The sequence below is a fragment of the Myotis daubentonii genome, chromosome 1 (assembly GCF_963259705.1).
Source record: "Myotis daubentonii chromosome 1, mMyoDau2.1, whole genome shotgun sequence".
In the NCBI taxonomy this organism is placed as follows: Eukaryota; Metazoa; Chordata; class Mammalia; order Chiroptera; family Vespertilionidae; genus Myotis; species Myotis daubentonii.
Genome location: NC_081840.1, coordinates 31,402,472 through 31,424,385, shown reverse-complemented (window position 1 = coordinate 31,424,385; position 21,914 = coordinate 31,402,472). Strand labels below are relative to the sequence as shown.

The 21,914-nt window shown below is 36.1% G+C and overlaps 1 protein-coding gene across 1 annotated transcript in view; it reads right to left on the bottom strand.

The window, feature by feature from the left end:
* KCNH5 (potassium voltage-gated channel subfamily H member 5) overlaps nt 1-21,914 on the bottom strand; it is a 250,185-nt gene that overhangs the window by 59,189 nt on the left and 169,082 nt on the right. The window contains exon 9 of the mRNA XM_059694117.1: nt 11,728-11,980. Within this exon, the coding sequence (XP_059550100.1) occupies nt 11,728-11,980 (253 nt within the window). The remainder of the gene's footprint in view (nt 1-11,727; nt 11,981-21,914) is intronic.

Genomic DNA, 21,914 nt, shown 5'->3' with positions numbered 1-21,914 from the left:
AATAAAATCACCATGTAATCATATGGTCAGCACAAAATAAGCATAATGGATATTTATTTAATATTGAGCAATTTCACTTTTTTCTGAAGCCTCAAAAATTTCTTTTAGTTAGTGAAACTGACAACTCAACTACCATCTGATAGCCATTATTTGTCCAAAAAAGAATAATTATAGATCTGAGACCCAAATAATGTGTGAAAGGCTACAGAGCATCGGAGACTTTAGGTATAAAAATTTACCTCCACTTACACAGATAAATTTCAGAAATGGCATTCTCTTTAAATTAGTAATTCTAGCTGAAACCGGTTTGGCTCAGTGGATAGAGTGTCGGCCTGCGGACTGAAGGGTCCCAGGTTCTATTCTGGTCAAGGGCATGTACCTGGGTTGTGGGCACATCCCCAGTGGGGGGATGTGCAGGAGGCGGCTGATCGATGTTTCTCTCTCATCGATGTTTCTGACTCTCTATCTCTCTCTTCCTCTCTGTAAAAAATCAATAAAATATATTAAAAAATAAATAAATAAACAAACAAACAAATAAATAAATAAATTAGTAATGCTAATTATATGTATTTATTCTAATTACATTATTAGAACTACCAATTTACTTAAAAACTGTTCACTGAATTAATATTTACTATACCCAAAAAGGTAGAAATAAGACAAATATAAATGAATAAATAAATTATGGAATATTATGGCAGCCACTAAATAAATTTAAAAAAAGCAACAGAGAAGTGTTCACATTATGTAAAATAATAAAAGCAGGATAGTAAGTCATACACATAGTATGACCGCATTTTATACATTTATCCCATATGCCAGAAACATGCATATGCACAAAGCAAATGCATTAAAATGATAGGTTCTCTCTGCATTATAGGATAATGGGTAGATTATATTTAGTCTTATAATTTATATGTATTATTTTTTAATAGAAGAGATCAACAAGTGTTATATTATCAGAGTCCATGGTGCTATGAAAATAACAGGTCTTTAAAAGGGCTGCTTTGATCTACCTCTTATTTCTTTTTCTCTATCATCATTGTTACTCTTTCTATATGGGGAACTGGAAGTCTTTGAACAGATAGAAAAGGATTATATTTCTTTATGTTTCATTTCTGTGACCAGTTATCAAATGATCACTCATAATACAACCTCTCACCCATTTATAAGTGCTCATTGGTTTTCAACTATTTGATTTTTATGTATAGTAACCATAAAAATGATAAATGCCTTTGACTAATTACTAATTTCACCTCTGGGAATCAATCAAAAGAATGAGAACCAATACATGTAATATTCATTGTAGTGTTATTAAGCACAAACCCAGGTTGGCATAAGTAAATAAATAAATGTCCAATAACAATGAAAACTTGTCTATCTACCTATCATCAATTCATGCAGAATTAAAACTAGTTTTTGAAATAAATGCAAAAAAAATGCTTATCTTCTAATATAAATTTTTAAAAAGAAAAATATGATCATGGTCAAGCTATCATAAAGTACATAAAAATGAAAGTGAAACTCCAAGACTAAATGAATTATCTACCTCTTATTTTCTTAAAGAAAAATAATCTTGATAAAAACCAAAGTATATAGCATTTTATTATTCTATGTTGTGCTATATAGTATATTATATTGCTATTAATTGTCAATTGACACATTGTGTTAAAAATCAAAAGGGATAAAAGACAAAAAGAGAATGTATTTAAATAATTATAGCAATCAGCTTCAAATGATGTTATTGTTTTCTTTCTACTTTATGTTTTCCAAAATGTCCCTTAATAAATACATTTAATTAAAAATAGCAAACTATTTTTCACAGATGTTTTCCTTACATTTTTAAATAAAACTAATAAAATATGTACATAAGCCTATGAAATAATAAATAAATATTCATTGATGATAAGTACATCATCAATAGGTAAAATGTACTGAATACATAAATTTCCCCTTTCTATTTTTAATTATGAAAGCATTAAAAAGTCTGTTACATATTTTATTTTACCTCACTGATGAAATGAAAAATCCTTACCATATTTCTATCAAAAGTTTTAAATTTGAATAATTTATGCTTTTAGTATCTTGGAGAAATAAAAAGCCTATGATGTGGAGTGAACAGAATTAACGAGACTATAAAACACATGAGGGCAGGGAATTTTCTCTGTTTTGACCACTGCCATTAACCTCAATGCCGAGAACAGTTCAAGAGCTCAACAAATATTTATTAAAGAAAAAATACACATTAGAAAAGGAGAGACGGGGAGAAAAAAACTGGAAAATACAAGATTAGAGGTAGAATTGAGGCTCTGCCATTAAGTGTGGCTTACATCAGGTTACTGAACCTGAATCATCATCTGTTCCTTTGACTCTAAAGGGAACCGGACAGACAAAAAATAACGCTTAAAGTTTCTCTACATCTATAATTCCATAGTGAGTCAACTCAAAATCATCAAATTATATTTTCAAGATAATATTTTGTCAATTTCTCATTGTCAACACACACACACACACACACACACACACACACACACACACACACGAACTTTAAAATCTAGGACCTCAATTCCAAATCCCATTATAAGGTTGAAAAGTAACAGAAAAGTTAACTGACTCAATCAAAGTAAAACTTATCCCTTGTACTCCCCCTAAAACATGCATTACATAGTAAGAAATACTAATTGTTTTATAACATAGGATTTCCATTATCATACACAATATATCACTTGGAAATTAATCAGCCATTTCAAAATGTGCTTATCCATTTATCTCTATCACCTAATAGTCACTCAATTCACAGTTATTCAAGAAATATTATGCACATTTACACTGAGTGATCTGTAAGAAGCCACAGGTTGTGGAGATATGAAATTATGCACGGAATATCCAATAGAGAAGTACCCATCTCTCCATTACAAAGATTTTGCACACTTCCAGGGCTGGGAACTCCTGTTCATCTTGATGAGTGCAGAATATCTGATGCTAGTTTTTAGGTCAGCTCCCACTTAATGTAAGTAGTAGCTATAAACATTCTAGAGCTTGAGAAAACGAACCTTCCCTCAAAGCCTTAAAATTAGTAGAAAAGCTCACACTCAACAGGAAAGTTGTTGTTTGGCCTATTTATAGTTTCTCAGTTCTTTGCATTAAGTCTGATGAAGTATTTAACTTCTAAACCACAGAAAACACAGAACTGCAAAATAGAAGCAAATGTGAAACATTCATAGAGTAGGAAACTGAAAAATTTAAAGACAAAATAGAGACAGCGTTACAACTTGATTAGAGGAGTAATACAGATCATGGTATGCTTGGAGATTATGGTCTCCTGAAGTGTTGGTTTTACAGTCAGAGTATATTTTAAAATATGGAGCATATTATTTGGTGAATTAATGACATGGATAAAATAAATGAATACAAATTATCTCAGTTATTTATCAGTGGATACAGCTTTCTAATATAGCCAACAAATCCCTAAAAAATATAGCATTTGAAGGTTACTTAGTGAGTGTGTGTGGGATATGGTGATAGCACTATTTGATGATTCTTCTCTAGAATGAACTTAATCCATTTCATTTATTAGGCATCCCTTCACTTTAATTGATTATAGCAGGAGGCTCATAAAGTGTATTATCAACACATATGCATAAAATATATTCATTTATAAATAAACAACAGTATGAGTTTTTAAATTATACAATTTTAACAACTTCGAGTATTTACAAACAGCAAGTGTCATAAAGTAATATTTTCAAGAAAAATAACAGAAATAAGCTGATGAGTATTAAAATTTTAAAACTATATAGGTTTATTAGAATAGAATCTTTTAAAACATTTAGAATTGATGCCTGCCAATCCTCAATGATTGAAGTCCAAAGCCATTCTGTTGAAAAATTATATTGAATGCAAACTTATAGACACTTTTAGATAAGTAAAATAATTCTTATTTACTAAAAAAAAAAAAACTTACTGGTGAAGCTTATAGATTTTTATTTAAACACACAAAGAATGAGCCAAATACCTCTTATTAAATAGTTGTAAAAAAATAGAGAGTTTCCTTACTCATATGGGATGATGATAACCACCTTTAAGAAGTTAAATAATATGGTAATACACAGGCTGGTAATCCTAAATTTGACACTATTAGTGTTAAGAACAAATTAGTTCTTAATTTGTTCTTAACATTAATGTGCCCAAATCAAGAAAGTTATAGCATATTATTTAAAAATCCAAGAAAAAGACTAAATTGAAAAAGTTACATCTTGAAACTCTTCTATATTCTTTTCCTAGAAAGGATTTGGAGTTGATGCCTATAATAATATTCATATAACAAAGTCTTATTACTTTCACATATGGGAGAAATGATGGCTGCCCTATTCACCCCATTTAATTCATGCATCCAGTGTCCTAATGCTAACCTTAAACTGGAACACGTGCTGTGTGCTGTGTGGGGATAGAGACATGCAAGAAATAAAAACCCTGCTCTTAAGAGTCTTTACTTTTCTAAGTAAAAGAGACATGCCAGAAAGTTTTACAAAACAGGGGGGAGGGAGAGTTCTATAGGACCAGGATAGGCAAAGCACACAAACATAAACTGTTTTGGACTTGAGGAGATTCGGGAAAGAACTCACAAATAAGGTCATGTTTGAGTTTAATCATTAGTTGATCCTTAAGGGGAAGGGCAGTATCTGTGACCGACAAATAGTACAAGCCTGATCTGCCCAGGGCGTGATGAACAACGTTAGTCCACTATCCTAGAAACCTACAGGACATAGAGATAGAGCCAAGTCTAGAGGGGAAAAGTGGGACTCAATAGTGAGAACTTTGAATGCCATGCAACAGATTCTGCTTAATCCTGTTTTAAAAGGAAACCACTAAAAGCTTTTGAGTAAAGAGAGTCATGACCTATCTAGTACTTTGAGAACAGAAATAATGACAGGGTGAAGAGTGGAAAAGGGAGCACTATTGGAAGGCTACCTACCTCACTATGAAACATAATATGGTATTTCACAGATTATATGCATATAATTTCACCTTATCTCCACAACCACCTCATCAGGAGTGAAGGCAGTGACAACAAAGGTAAAGAGAAGAAGCTACAACAGAGATGATGGTAGTAAAGCAAAGCTCTAAAATATGCCTATTGATTTGAGTGAAGTAGGAGTGATCTATTTAAGATACTCTACGAAAGAAATGTGAATCAAGAATTTCATATCCAGCAAAACTGACTTTCAAGTATACAGGACACAAACTATTATCACCAACATAAAAGAACTCATTATTGTTCCCATAAATATTTCCTAAGGAATTTGTTAGTGAAAATGTTTCAGATAATCAAAATACCTAAAGGGACATTGACACAAAGACTATTGGTAGCAATTACTAATACTTATTTGTAGAACTAAGACTAAGTAAAGGTTAAAAGTATAGTGTGCATGTCTACATGCTCTGACAATGATTACATATAGCACAACTATTAAAAATAATGGTGGATAAGAGACGACTAGAACAAGTATGGCCGGGAAAATGCAGATGAAGCTTTCTGAAAGTAGATGTCAGGGCCTTAGGTAAACAAAAGAGCACTGAGAAAAGCAGGCCAAGCTGCCCCACCCTAACCACAGAACATCAGCACTTAAGGGAAGAGTGGAGGACTCAGCATAAGAACTGAGACAAGTCACAAGACCAAGACAGACTCAAGGGGTGGAAAAGGAGGCTCCACCTTCTCATAGGAAGAGCTGCAAAGATCTGTGGCATTCTTGCAATCCTGGAGCATTCCTGAGAGCTTCATTTCCACTTTAATCCCTACCAACTAGATGACATATGAACTCTTCCAGGACCCAGATGAAAAGCCCACTCACGGAACTTAGCATCCTCATCTTATGTTCTGAGGGCTCATGAGATTCACACTCTAAGTCAGGTCTCCCCAGTCCTACACACTTGCCTGGTAGTAAACTAGTCACCAGGGAGAGGACCATATTTTTAGGTACTTAGTAGCTGATTAATGGTCTTATACTCAAGTAATGTTTGGTAAAGAATTTTCATATTATACACTGGAATGGTACTTAATACTGTTGTTAGAGACCCTTTTTTACATAAAAGGAAACAACCTGGTAAAAATCTAGACCCTCTATTTTCGGTCAAGCTTAAGCAAAATAGTTGTATAAATTCAAAATTGTACTTAAAAAGTCCTGTTAAAGAAGGAATCACATTTGTAATGTGATGGTTAAGAGAATGGGCATAGAGTTAGACATATCTGGGTTCAAATCCTGTGCTCACCACTTATGTTTTAGCTGTAACCTGAGGTGAATCATCTGATAATGCAGAGCTTTGGTTTCTTCATCCATAACATAACTTTAGTAAGCGTGTTCTTCACAGAATTAATTAAAGGATTTGATGTAATAATGCATGTAAAATAATGAGTACTCAATAATTATTGGTATCCAAATCAGACAGACTTTCAAAGGGGCCTGAAGTGCATTTAAACTTTAAAAGTTTTGATAGGAAATATTAAAAATCAAAATGTATTTATGAACTTTCAATGTTACTTAAGCATGCTACCAGTTACATTTTATAGTCAAGTTGCTAAAAAAGCCTATCCAACTGAGGAAACTGACATGATAAATTATATTTTAGAAAGATTCTTATAGTGGCAGCAGAACATAAAACTGGAGGTTGGAGCTGATGACAGATTGCAAGCAGACAGGCCTTTCAGATGCAGCCACAGCCGGGATCAAAATTTTAAGAGCAGTGGTCATGGGGAGGGATAGAAAGATAGGATAAAGAGATACCTAGGAGATGAAATACACAGACTTCGTTTTTAAGGATGGTAAGGTTAAGTTTGAAGTTGAATCTAAACTACCAGATTGTAAAGAGTCATATTATATCCAGAAATCTGTAGGCTGAGGATCTCTAGAGTGTGCAATTTGAGCCATGGATAAATGATGTTATAAGCACAACTTGGAAAGTTTAAAGACAAGCATACATATTTAAAACCAAATACTAGTTTGCCCTTTATAAAAATGTCTGAATTAACTAAGGTCATCATCATAATATGTAGAGTAACCCTATCCAGTTCATAGTTCAGCATCTCAGAACATAGAAATGTGGATGCCAAAAGAATTTTCTAGAGCTTGGGAAAAGCCCGTTTAAGGTTTTAAAGTGTGAAGCACTTGACTTCTAATAGCAAGTATACAGAAAGAAATCTTAGGAACAGAATAAAAGTCACATTTTCACAGGTTCTCAAAATAGCAAAATATTATTCATTCACATCTCAGATGTTCTTCTTTTTGGAATCAAAATAAGAAACAGACGTTTAATTCTGAGAACCATAATTTATAAGTTTTCCTTGATTATGCACAAATATTTATAAGATATGGACTGATTCTAATTAAAATGAAATCTTAACCCAGGTACTAGAAATTACCTTTTTACACTATTAAGTTCATTCATTCTATCTTTTCCTTCTTCTCCTATTCCCTCCCCCCAACCGCATAACAATATCTAATCCTTCTATCCAAATGGTACATAAATAAGCATAGTTTTCTTGGGAATTTGAAGTTACAATTGAAATACTTAGATACAGACTGTCTTAGATTAATGATTCCAATCATATGATTCTAATAATCAGTAAACACAGAAAGGACAAACTGTGAATGCAGCAAAACAAATATCTTAGAAGCTGGGTCTATTGTTAATGGGGAAATGCCATTTTTATAGTCTCTAGAAGGTACAATACACCTCATTCAGTCATTTAGAAGGAACCCGGCTATTTTAGCCATACCCGTAAATCTGTTCACATTAGGTAATTATAGGGTTGGAGCTAACAAGCAAGAAGATATGAAAGAATATAAAATATTATGCATCATGAACTGAATTTAGAATTCTTTGTGTTTCTTACAAAGTGGGAAGGTCAAGAAAAAGTGGAGGTGTAAGAACTGAAAGAGCTTCAAGTTGAAAAAAGACATGAACTGCAATTATCTTCATATGCCCTATTTAGAAAAACATTTTGAAGCGTTAAAAAAAAAAGAAGGTATTTGTTGACTACATTTTTAAACTTTCCATTAATTAGTTATGCTTCAGAACTCATTCATTAAACACCATAGGACTTTTGACACACAAGAATTATGCACCTACCAAAAGACTGTTTCGGGGCAAGGATCCAAAAGAATAAAACTGCACCTGTTTTTTGGATCCAGAAATTTTAATTAATTTTAAAATGACCTTCCTTCTCTTCCTTTCAACCAGCAAAATATCAGTATTGAGGGAGAGCAGGGCCTGCACATTTCTACTATCAGACCAACTTAGACAAATTCTCATTTTTCCAAGTGTACTCAAATGTGCTTCTGTTTAATCCTTACAAGGCAAAAAAAAATCATTAGACAAGATGAAAAAGGACATATTTCAATGTTCCAAGCCACAATTTTTCATGAAAAAGTTATGAATATCTGTGTACCAAAAAGCACAGCAACAATCACTACAAAGCACAAACTACAGGAGGTGCAAAGAGACATAGATAAGGCACATTAACAATAGGACACTTTAGCATGCCACTCCCCATTCAAGGATAGGAAAGAAGTAAATGTATAGAAGACCTAACCAACTTACTTAATAAGGTAGAAAACCTAAAGATATTTCTCAAACTTTGCACCCTGATAATTTCTGGAACTCTTCATTAAGTTTGCAATTATTCCAAAAATAAGCAGCCAAAAAATTACAAGAAGGAGAAGGAGGCAAAGGACAGAGGAAGGGGAGGGGAGAAGCAGGAAGTAGAAAGAGAAGAAAAAACAGGAGGAGCTGGAAAGGAATGGTCATCAAAATGTCAGGAGTAACAATTTTCCTCTTTCTTTCTTAAAACATTAAGCAACCATGACCATTAAAGAAACCCCTCTCGTCATTTTTAAGTAAGATGAAGTATTTTTTAATTTAGAAAAGTCTGAATACATGCACTGTTGCTCATTGGTTGAGTGTGGACCCATGAACCAAGAGGTCATGGTTCAATTGCTGCACAGGGCACGGTGCCCAGGTTGCAGGCTCAATCCCCAGTAAGGGGTGTGCAGGAGGGAGCTGATCAATGATTCTCTCTGATCATTGTTTTTATCTCTCTCTCTCTCCCTTCCTCTCTCTGAAATCAATACAAACAAAACATGCATTCTCAATGGAAACCACCCTGAGATATCATGAAATGGAGCCAATGGGATGATCTGCAAGTCTAGAAGCTGGCTGAGTTAGGGAAGGCCCTTCTAGCAGGTTGCAGGCCCTTCCAGCGAAGTACAGGCAGCAGTGTGTACCCAGCTATAGCTGCCTGGAAGGTGGAGCCTGCAGACTGTATGAACACAGGTTGGGTCTGAGTCACGGCAGACTCACTCTTTGAGGCACATAGCGCAGTCATCTCTGTCTGGCAGCATCACACCCCCTCTCCTGCAGAAAGTCACCAGGGGTCCACAATCCTAGCATACAATCCCCTCAGATCACCTCTCCTCTAAACCCAGATTGGAGGAAGGCTCAACACTGAGAGGAGCTCCAGAAGCCTGTCTCCACATCTGTCTCTCCACAGATTATCCAAATCACAGACTGATAGAGAGGACAGGGTCATCCCGGGTCTCATGGACCTATGCAACCCCGCCGGCCCCTCTGCAGCCTCTGTCAGCACCTCGCCTCCCTACCTCTCCTGCTTACTTCTGCCTTGGGAAGATCACTTCCAGATCAAAACTTTTTTTAAACAAAAACCTTCTGACTGCTTTTTGGCTGAACTAATCCTTATTAGAGGCCCAATGAAAAAGCAAATGTAAGGTTGCCAAAGAGGTGTACATAGAGTTTTACTCATTAAGCTCAGAGATGAAAAGTCTCTGACTCCCAAGACTTTTGAGGAGGATAAACTAAAAGCACACACTCAAGGAAATAAAATGTGACAGCTATATGATGAGATTGGCCCAATACCCAGAAGCCCTGTGTTCATTTTTACTGTGTCACTAGGCAAAACCAGCTACCATTTTATTTTAAAACAAAAAGAAAATGCATTCTGTCTGTCTCACTGAGCAAATGATTGCAGCTTAACAGACCCAGCACTGAACTCAGGGCTTTCTCCATCCATCCTTTTAGAAAAAAAAAAAAAAAAGTTACCAATGAAGAATATAGGCAACGCAAATGGCATGAGCACACAGCTGAGCCATTTATCACAACAGTCCTCAGGATAATATATTGGATGTCTGTTCCCCCACCTGCCATTGACAGGAACATGCAGGAAAAGAAAATACAGCTGTTTGGGGCTTGTGTCTTAGCCTCTTCTTTAAGCAAACAAGAATGGCTATAGTATGGATATGCTTCATTTTACCACAAAGAATCGTTCTGACAAAATGTGCACTTGCTATGAAAGATTACATACAACTCCTCTATACTCCAGGAAACAGAACAGAACAAGCACTCAGTAGCATTAAACACGCACAGTGCTGACTAAACAGTTAAGAAAAATGTTTACAAACAACAGTGTTCAGTCGTTTGCAACTCTGCATCATTGCCTCTAACTCTTACAAAGTTACGAGGACCTGTTTTCCTGGGAGGGGTTGCTGTTTCAGTGCTCAGTTCTGCCTCTGCTAGGTAATTGGGCTTTTTGAGATCAGTTCCTCATTTCTGTGCTGGATTTTGCTTTTGCAGTTGCTAAAATACATCAGTCAATCTCGTATTAACGAGAATAAGTGGCTTTCAAGCGATGGTAGGTTGACCTCAGAAGCTAAAAAAATCCAATAGTTTAAAATTGAGCTCATTTTTCATGAGACACAAGCCAGGAAAAATGTGATCAAAATGGAGTTGACATCCTGCAATTCTAACTTATTTTACTTGAGGAAAAAGCCAGAAATGATTCTCCTCTGACTTTATTATTGCTTCCTTTTATAGCTATGTGGGCTTCATGAACTTGCTGCTGATATTGGAGCAAAAAAAAATAATAATCTAAAATATCACTTAGCATCTGTTCAACCAATACATATATTACACTTTCCCCAAACATGTAATTTAAAAAAAAATGTTTTGTCATGTACATGTATTGCCACTGCCTTTTTTGTTAGTGCAACTAATTACTAGGTCTCTGAATTTTTGAATGAATTTATTATTAGCCAAATAATTTTCCTGGTTTGTGAATGGACAAAACCAGTTTTAAAAGCCTAAATCTACTTGCATTGTTATTACTCCAATATAGGGGGTCAAATTCATTTATGTCCTCATCACTTTCAGCCCACTACTTAGGTCCGCTGTGATGAGGTAAAAAGATTTAGAGTAAGATGATTTGTACTCGAGCCCTCACTCATATACTAGCTGGGCAAGTCACCAAACATTTTTGGGCCTCACTTTGCTCATCTCTAAAGGGAAGTGTTGAATTAGACAGGTTCTATTGCCCCTCTGAGACCACCATTCTAGATTACTAACCTGACAATCACTCCACAAGACATTTCCACACTTACCAACATGGAGGTACAGCTACGGTCAGGCTGTAGTCTAAAAGGTACTATCCTATTGTTGCCAAAGAAAGTGTAGTCCAACCCTCATGCAGCCCATTAGGCTGAGACCAATATAACGTTCCTTGCTGAAGCAGCATTATTAGTTTTCACTAAGATTTATTGTCTGATCACTGACCCAGTTTCCAAAGTCAGCAAGCAAAGGAAATTTCTCTTAAGAAACCTGAGAAGCAAAATCTCTAAACCTGTTACGCATTTGCTACTACATTAAGAAAGTTCACAGTACCTAAAATAGCCACCACCTCATCATCCTGGATGACTTCCAGGGAGCCTGAGACCACAAAGCAGAGGGCATCCACGCTTTCCCCGGCGTGGTAGATGAGGTCCCCGGGCGCGCAGTGAATCGTCTGGAATTCCACAGCCAAGGCGCGCAGGCACCCATCGCTGGCCAACCGAAAGGCAGGGTGTTCATTGAACACCTTGCGGTTTAGGTGAACACAGATATCAGCTCTCATGTCCTTCGGGCAGATGGAGAGAACCTGAAGAACGTGAAAGAGGAATAAGTGAGAAGAAATGAGAAAGGGGCTATTTCAGAAAAAAAAAATGTCATCCCCCAAATATTTATGGACTATGACAAAGTCTGTGACACACTGTACTTGATACTGGGAAGGAAGAGTTCAAAGACACAGCCCTGCTCTCAAGGACCAAATAATAATCCGGTGAGGTGGGCTGATGAGCAACGGACTCTTTCAGTACAGTACCAAGTCGTGAAACATAGTCTGGAGGTCGCCAGGAAGAGTCTCAGAAAAAAACAAACAAAAAAAAACATAATATAACTTCACCCAAGGGCCAACTAAAATAGGGCGTTAACATTCATTTTAGTCTAGTCTCTATTTTAGAATGTTTTATAACTAAATTAAAATTCAGGATAATGTACTATATTCTACATTAGAGGTGGATTTATAGAAACCAGTTATAAGAAAACAAAATCAGCAAAAGCACCCTTGTGACTTCATTTGCTGTCACTGGCTGCTATAACTCCACTTTTTCTGTGTATTTTTCCACTCAAATCTTTTATTTTGCAGATGAATTTATACCCAGGAAGTTAAAAGTGTATCCACCAGCCTTCTGTAGGGCTTGGGCAATTGCAAATGTCAATGCCGGCAAAGTGGGCACATCATCTTGCTGGCAGCCCTTGCATTCTGGCCTTTGACTCCTAAAGACTGCTGAGGACAGCAGCAGAATTCAAGCTCTAGGCCTCCCTTAGGAGAGCCAGGGTTAGGGAGCTTTGATTGCCAACAGCTTTCAGACAAGGCAATTAAAGACCCAGACTAAAATAGACATTATCCTCATATTTAACCAGGGCATCATCCAGCAAGATGTGGATGCAGAAGTCAATACTACCCAATTTAAAGATACATGTGCAAGCTCGCTTAGAACCTTCTCCCAATTCCCTTGGTTAACTATTTTTTATAATCAGAAATTATTTTCTTTGCTAGGCTTTCAATCCCTCAAGCTGAAGTCTAAGCTGATCCCCCCTCGCCCATTAAGTTACACTGAGTAATGTTTTCATATAAAATAGTTTTCTTTCCTACACTAATTGCATTTTAACCTTTAAAAATTACCTAAAGGTTAAAATAATCCCCTGATTGTTCCTTCTATTTGGAGCTCAATATCAATGAACAGTTGGTTATTTCCCTGTGTAGAAAAGTCCATCATAAATGTCAAGACCTTAATTAAATTATGCTGTCAGTATCCCTTCCCTTAACCATTTTTAAAACTGCATATATCATTTTACATATATAGTATATCTGTGTGTGTCGGGGGAGGGGGGGTTCATACTCCTTTGAATTCCTATAGGTAACAGCAATTCAGCCAACCTAGCTTTCTGAAGAAATCTCATCTTTAGGGAAAGGAATGCCTAGCAGAGCTTTAGAAGCAATTGGCACTTCATTTCCAAATCAGTTGCTTTTCATAACAATGTGATATTTTATTTAATATATTAATGTTTAGTAACTTCTGACAGCATTATTCATTCAATAGCTACCATGGGGTATACCACTGCATTAAGTCCCTGGAACTAGAAGAATAAATATGACACTGAATTTGCTTTGGAGTAGATAACCATGTAGTAGGAGGAGTTAGGTATGTAAAGAGACAATTATAACACAATGAGAAAAAATGGCAGGGCATGGTCAGGTGACATGGGGCATGTGCTGCTTAGAAGTCATTACTTATGACTTAGAGGTAGCATAGAAGATTGGGCTCCAGAGGATAGGTCTGGGTGCAAATCTATCACTTACCACCTCTGTAACCTACGGTATTTAATCGCTCTAAACTTCATCTGTGAAATGGGTTGATAGTGTTTATTTCATAGGCTCATTACTGGAATTAAATGAAAGGGCTTAAGCATAGCCCAGTTTAGCCTTGCACATGGCAAGGGCTAAAGAAATGATAGTTTTTATTAACCTTATTGAAAATGAGTATTCCTACAAAGTTTATTGTCACTTTAGCTCCCTACAAAAGCAATTTGCTATTTTTCCTTTTCTACCCCTCTCTAAACTATGTATCTTGACTGTTTGATGAGATTTAGGCACAATTAAGAAAATATTTCAGCATGAATCTAAAGTTATTTCAAGGACTAGCTAATGTTAATGTTTTTCTCAAGTTGAAAATAAAATGAATGCTAGGAAAGCAAAAAAGTAAAAATAATTTTAAAGTACACACACATTAACATTACACTGAATAGCTTAATGGAAAAATGAATAGTTCTTCTATTCCATTTACTTTGCAGAATTTTCATTGTCTTAGATTCATTTTGGTAATAGTCATTTTATGTTATTTTAATTCTTTCAGGATTCATGCTGCAAATTACATTTTCCAATGTTAGCAACATTCTCTGTTTAGTGGCATATCAAAGAGAATTTTTATTAATTTAAGTGGATCTTTCCTTTATGTTTTACTTCATTTATGACACTGATTTATCATTTTGATTGGTGGTATATACTAAAGTCCAGATGTCATAAACCAACAAGTTAAAACTTCATGTTAAATAGACCAGAGCCACACCTCTGTCTCCATACCTAGATAGCATATGTGCCTTACATGGTGTGTCTGCCATCCAAATATGAGTATAGTATTATTTTTTTTCTATAAATGAAGGCACTAATAAATGTCTTAGGTAGTAAAAATTTAGTTATAAGTGATAAAATTATCATTCAAGGTGTCACTAAGACCTGGCCCATTAATCCCAATTCAATGCACTTGGCCTTGAATGTCATATCCAATCTCTTGTAAGTTACCTAATGGGTATCTCATAGTTATAAACAGATGAAATTACATTTCAGTAGAAAATATTTAAGTTAAAGTGACTTTTATTTGTCTCTAGTGTTGATTATTTATCCCCTCTTCATATCAAGATACTTATAAATTAAAGTTGATTCTTAATTAAGACAATATGTTTTCTCTTTGGAAGAGCTATGGCTGCATGCATATAAGGAATCATTTTTAGAATTCTGCAAATGAATTCCTGGGGTGAGGGGTGGGAGGAATGACATGGTCGGGAAAAGAAAACTCTTTTGAAATTATTTATGATACCAGTCCCATTAAACCTAAGATCAAGAGGTATCTTAACAGACATTCTTCTGGCTCCAAAGATCTAACGGTCAACACTGCAACTAGAGAATACTTAGTACAACACAAAATGATCATTTTCCCTTGCTCTCTTAAAATATCCAATGGCCTGCTTCCCCGGGTAAAGCCCAAGTCCTAACCAAGCACGCAAGGCTCTTTACGACGGGAGCCTCTGTCAGCCACATCCCTTACTACCCTGCTCCAACCCTGCACCCAGCCACACAGTGTTTCTCACTCTCCGAACTGCCATACCCTCTCATGACTGCCTTCCTACACGCTGTTCCTTCAGCCTGTCATATCCCATCATCCCCTTCTCTGCCTAGTCACCTCCGATTCATCCACAAAGCACAGGCCATCCCTCTCTTTGCCATAAGTTCAATTTATAAACAGCTCTATCATAGAATTGGTAATGCATAGAAAGGGAAAACGAGAATAAGAGTGTTGTGATCTGCATTTTTTTAAAAAATAATAGCACACAATAGTAACATTGAATTATCAGAGTTGAAAGGATTTCAGCCTGAGGATTTCAAATTTTTACTTTCAGCAGTAAAGTCATTCTTTGGTTTTTATAACGAAATATTCCTTATGCCTAATAGATAAAGTTGATACAAGCAGAATTATGCTGGGTGAAGCTCTGATGGGACAGTAGACTCCCAGGCAGGGGTCCACAGGGGCACATTCAGTCATTCATCTAACTCATAGCTATCAAGTGCTAGTCCTGTGTTAGTTACATGCTGGCTACCATACAGACCACCCAGATCCAAGAACAAAAACTTCATAGTGCCTGCCTTGCTGGAGCTTCCACTCAGGAAAGGCTTTAAAAAATCACTCTTCCTAGTCTAATGCCCCATTTTACAAATGAAGCAAATGTATAGCATAAAGGTTATGAGATCTGCTCGAGGCCTCTCCATAAATTACCAGCAAAACCCAAAACTCTTGACTGCCCACTCTTAAGCCATGCTCCTCAATGAAGCACAACCAGGAATAAAATAGAACATCTGGCACTTTCTGATGTTTTCTGGTTCTTTAAATAGTACAAAAATATAAATGGCGATTTCTGAAAATCATTTAGTGTCTAATTAATCAAACTAAGTTTACTTATTAAGAAATCACGAATGTCACCACCACCACAAAACTGCCTAGATTTCTTTGCAAATTTGTTTTCATTCCTAAACACTTTAATTTTAGCTCCAATAAATGTATTATGTTTTAGAGTGTCAGTAAAGACATAACTATTCATTGATAAATCATTTATTTATGCTATTAATATTTGCCAAAAGGAAGTCATCTTATTAGAAATATGAGTTTTAGTATATTTATGAAAAGGACCTTAGCTAGATACTAGTATAGAGTAAACATTTGGTAAATCTCACTCTCCTTAATTCCCTTCCCCCATCGCTTTCATCCATTATGGTATTAGTAATTTAGAGAAAGCTTAGAAGACTGAGCATAATTACTTTAATTAGAGGCCAAGGAATTGAATCAAGATCCTCTAGAAATTGTTTGTCTGGAGAAAATCAAAAGAAGAAGGCTTTCTCCTCTCTTATTCATTCTTTAAATATACTTAAAAATGTATTTTAACAACCATTATACTCCATATAGGAAATAAAAAAACATAAAGAAGAAAATAAATTTTCTGCATTATTTATACATATTTATATACCATTTTCATAAAATTTAAATCTCTAAAGGTTGATTTCCTGCCATAGTCACCCGATATCACATTAAATCATTTCCCATGACACGACCTAGTGACTTAAAAACATAATTAGAATCACTGCATAATAGTCCATTATATAATTGAACACAATTCATTTAACCACTGCATTATAATTGGATATTAAGATTTTTAGTTTTCCCTTTCATAAATCAAGTTGTAATAAATACCCTATACTGATAACTAATTGTTTAAGGATAGATTTTTTAGAAGTAAAATTAATGGGTAAAATACTATAAAATCATTTAAAATCTCTTGACAAATCGCCTTTCAGAACAGGTATATCAAATTACACTCATACCAGTAGTGTATGAGAGTATCCTAGTATTTTTAATAATCCTCACAAAATCTCCATTTTGCATTTGAAGAGAAATGGTAATTTTATGTGAAAGAGAAGTAGATTTATATAGTGTAATGACATAGAGAGCTGGAGAGTTTTAGTCTTACCAGAGGTAGTCTCCTGCCACTGTGCCCTAGTTCAATGACCACAGATTGGTCAATTTTAATCAACCTATAACCAATGCCTAATGTGAAAATGGGGCTGATAGGGATAATTTTACTTTAAGTGCCTGAAAGTAGTCAACTAAACAAGGCTCCCTCTTGAGGTCCATTACTGCTCTAAAGTAAATTATTGTATTGATTATCTATAATCAGGAATAATAAAGTGTCAGCTATTTTTAGTAACAATTGCTAATAAGTGAAAAAGATTCCCCTGTTTTCTTTCTTGGGACAAAGGAATATATGCATTAACAACATTTTGCTAGGCAATGCAGCTACCACTGACATTCTTCAAAAGTATTGATTCTTTTGGTGCAATTAAGTTATGTACTGCTGATTAATGTCTCCTCACCAACCCAATGGGTTGGTATTAAGTTAGTAAAAATCCATGGGAAGAGTCAGGCAAATGACATTTAAATATCAAACATTTTTACAACCCTTCCTGGGAATGAAGTACTCAAAGAATACCAATAAATGAAGTAAAGTTCTCTACAGGCATTCAATTCTCATTCATTTAATGGGAAGAAAAGAAAGCTCACCTTACTTAAAAATAAATAAATAAAATTTTAAAAAGCCTTAACCCCATAGCCATGTGCACCAAGGGAGAGCCAGCTGTCTGAATATATGTCTTCCAACTTCTAGGGTTATCAACACCTCCAAGGAATTAACTCAGAAACAATGAAATGAAATAAAACCAAAGTACATTAACATCCTTTATTTAAACTGAAAGGTCATATTTAGACCAGTGAGAGATTATAGATTAAAATTCATGTGTTTCACTTTAGAGATAAATTTCCTGTGAACGGACCTCGTGTACAAAAGTGAGGCTTAAGTTTTTTGTTTAAAATTATAGAGAACCAATTCTATCAAGTTGTTCATGGTCCTGGTTTTGCAGTATTGTGACTAATGGAAAAAAATTTTTACCATTTTTTAACTTGTTAAATAAAGCTGCAGATGTTTGGGGTCACTAACTTTCCAAAGTGAGGGCTCTGATGACATTTAGATTTTCTATTGTTCTCCATTCTCAATCTTATTTTTGTGCTTTTTAATATGCATATATTTGACTAAATAAGAATACATTTCTTATTTATCAAAAATATTAGAAATATTTTCTAAAATTAGAAATATATTTTAAAATATATTTGATTAATTATCCAGAGTGGAAATAATATTGGAAATAACCTGACCATGATTTTTTACAGTTACCTAAGACAAATGAGGTTTCCCAGCTCCTTTAAAAGAATGAGTTCCTCACATACATTGTGGGTGGAAGTGAATTGGTACTTCAATTACTTGGCTATATTGACAAAAGTTAAATATATATACACTCTAGAGGCCCAGTGCACAAAAATTTGTGCACTCGGGGCGGGAGGATGTCCCTCAGCCCGGCCTGCACCCATTTGCAGTCCAGGACCCCTTCAGGGATGTCCACCTGTAGACTTAGGCCCACTCCCTGGGGGATCAGGCCTAAGCTTGCAGTCAAACATCCTTCTGGTAGCCAGGGAGCCTTCGGGAGATGCCGACTAAAGGCTTAGGCCCCCAAGGGAGCTGTGATGAGGAAGCTAGGGTGACAGAGGAGCCACACTGTCCCGCCCCGCCGCAGTGGGTCGGATGGCACACGGGACACCCAGACAGCGGACAGGTGGGCCGGCAGATAGCACTTGCCCCACCTGGCCACCCCGGGTCAGGTCACACATGGGATGCCCACTGCCCCGGGTCTCAGATAGCAGGCCTGGATGGTGGCAGGGCAGACGGGATGGCACTGCCCCACTCCACCACCCCGGGTGGCAAATAGCAGGCCTGGATGGCGGCGGGGCAGGCAGGATGGCGCTGACCCACCCTGCCTGCAGTATGCAAATTAGCCGCCATCTTTGTTGGTGGTTAATTTGCATATTGTGCTGATTAGCCAATGGGGGTGTAGTGAAGGTATGGTCAATTACCATGTTTGTCTATTATTAGGTATATATAGAAATACCTTTAAAGGTAATTAGTATTCTTAAATATCCTAGAAACCAAACCGTCATCTTTTTGATATAGCATGCTCCATTAACATTATTTAAAGCATTTGGAAGAAATTAGCCATAAATGAATTTTGGTTTGTGTATTACCTACATTAATATTTGTCACCACTGTCATCATAACTGAGAAACTAAACATGTCAGTAACACTAGTCAAAAATCAAACCTATCGTAATTCTTATCATCCAGAAAATAGCCATAAATAACAGAGTAAGTAATAATGCCTGTGAACAGGAGAAAAGACTGTCACAGAGCATGTAGAATTTTCATGTAAAAGACACTCTCAGATGTCACTTAATGCTGCAAGCAACCCTTCCAGAGTCCCAGATCCTGCAAATGTGACCTGGTTTCTGCCCATGGCAAATCAAAGACAGAAGGTTGATAGAAATTTTGCTGGAGGTGAGAGTGCTAACTCTAAGGAAAAGCAATAGATGAGAGCTTAATGCCAAAGAAATATTCAAAAACCTGAAATGTAATAATGAACATATGGAAATCAAAATTTAAAACAAAATTCCATTTATAATTCACAAAATGAAATACTTGGGTATAAATCTAACAGAACATAGACAGGATATGGATCTTAAGAATTACAAAATACTGATGAAAGTAATCAAACAACACCTAAGTGAATGGAGAAATATATCATTTTAATTAATTGCAAGACCCAACATAGTAAATATGTCAATTTTCACCAAATTGATGTATGAATTTTATGCAATTTCTATCAAAATCCCAGCAATTTTTGCTATAGACATAGACAGAAAGTTTATTCTAAAATTTATATCAGAAGATATATGGTAAGATCTAGAGTAGCAAAGACCATTGATAAAGAAACAAAGTACTAGGAATCACCCTACCCAATCTTATGACATACTATGTCGCTATAATAATAAAGACTGTATAGTATTGTTGGGGAAATACAGCATTTTCAACAAAGGGTGCTGGAGAAATTGGACATACATTGGGGAAAAAAAAATTCAACCTAAACCTCACACCTTATACAAAAATAAACTCAACATGCATCGTGGATTTACCCGGCTGGTGTGGTTCAGCCATTGAGTGTCAACCTATGAACCAGGAGGTCACGGTTCAATTCCTGGTCATGGCATATGCCTGTGTTGCAGTTTCGATAGCTAGTAGGGGGCGCGCAGGAGGCAGCCTATCAATGGTTCTCATCATTGATGTTTCTCTCTCTCTCTCTTCCTCTGCCTTCCTCTCTCTAAAATCAATAAAAATATATATTTTAAAAAATGCATCATGGATTTAAATATAAAATGTAAGTTTATAAAACTTGAAGAGAATGAAAAGATAAACTACAAACTGAAAAAAAAAAACTTGCAAATCACATATTCAACAAAAGACAAAGATCTAAAATATATAAGAGCTCTTAAAACTTCACATTAAAAATATCCATTCAGAACATGGGCAAAAGACATGGAAGGATTGATAGACTCACCTTTCCCTGGAATGTAATTACTAAACCCACCCGTCCCAGGAACGGCGGTGACTTACTGTAAATGTGACATGGCCCCAACTCAGAAGGAACACCTTGTATGGACATAGACATTGACTAACCAACCAGCTCTCGCCAAGTACCCCAAGCCCTATGCCTTCCTCATCCTCCTTTTAAAAAAAGAGTTATAACCACTGCACGGGCTACTGCTCTCCTTTTGCGAGACAGCCCGGCAGGTCTTTCCTCTAATAAAGCCTGTGTCACCTGATTTTCAGCCTCCGACTGATCTTTCAAGGATGTTTCACTGAAAATAATATACAAGGTGAAAAATAAGCACAAGAAAATATGTTAACATCATTAACCCTTTCAAATTAAACAGTCAGTGAGATCACTGCCCACCTAAAATCAAAAATAGCGATAACCCTAAATGAAGTGAGGATGCAGAGAAATTAGATTGCTCATATGCCACGTATATAAATTGTACATCCACTCTGGAAAAGGAGTATGAGAGTTCCTTACAAAACTGTGTGCTTACCAGATGACCCGGAAATTGCGCTCTTGGGCATTTATCCCAGAGAAATGAAAATTTATGTTCACGTAGAAACTTACACCTGAATGTTTACAGCTGCTCTGTTTGTAATAGCCCCAAACTGGGAACAACATAAATTTCCTTCGGCAGGTAAATGGTTGAACAAACTGTAGTACATCTATGTCATGGCATACTACTCAGCAATAAAAAGGAACAAACTTATTACAGGCAATAATGTGGGTGAATCTCTAGGAACTTATGCTCAATGAAAAAAAAGCTAATCTCAAAACTTTGCATGATTATATTTATATAACATTTTTTAAATGACAAAATTAAAGAGATTGAAGAAAGATTAGTGGTTGCCAGGATGTAGGAAGGTGGGTGAAGAGGGAGGTGGTTTTGGCAGTAGATGATGACACAGGAGATCCTGGTGATGGAAATGTTCTTTAATAACTTGAGTGGTGGCACTTATGTAGAAGGGGAGGGGAGGGGAGGGGAGGGGAGGGGAGGGGAGGGGAGGGGAGAGGAAAGGAGAGGAGAGGAGAGGAGAGGAGAGGAGAGGAGAGGAGAGGAGAGGAGAGGAGAGGAGAGGAGAGGAGAGGAGAGGAGAGGAGAGGAGAGGAGA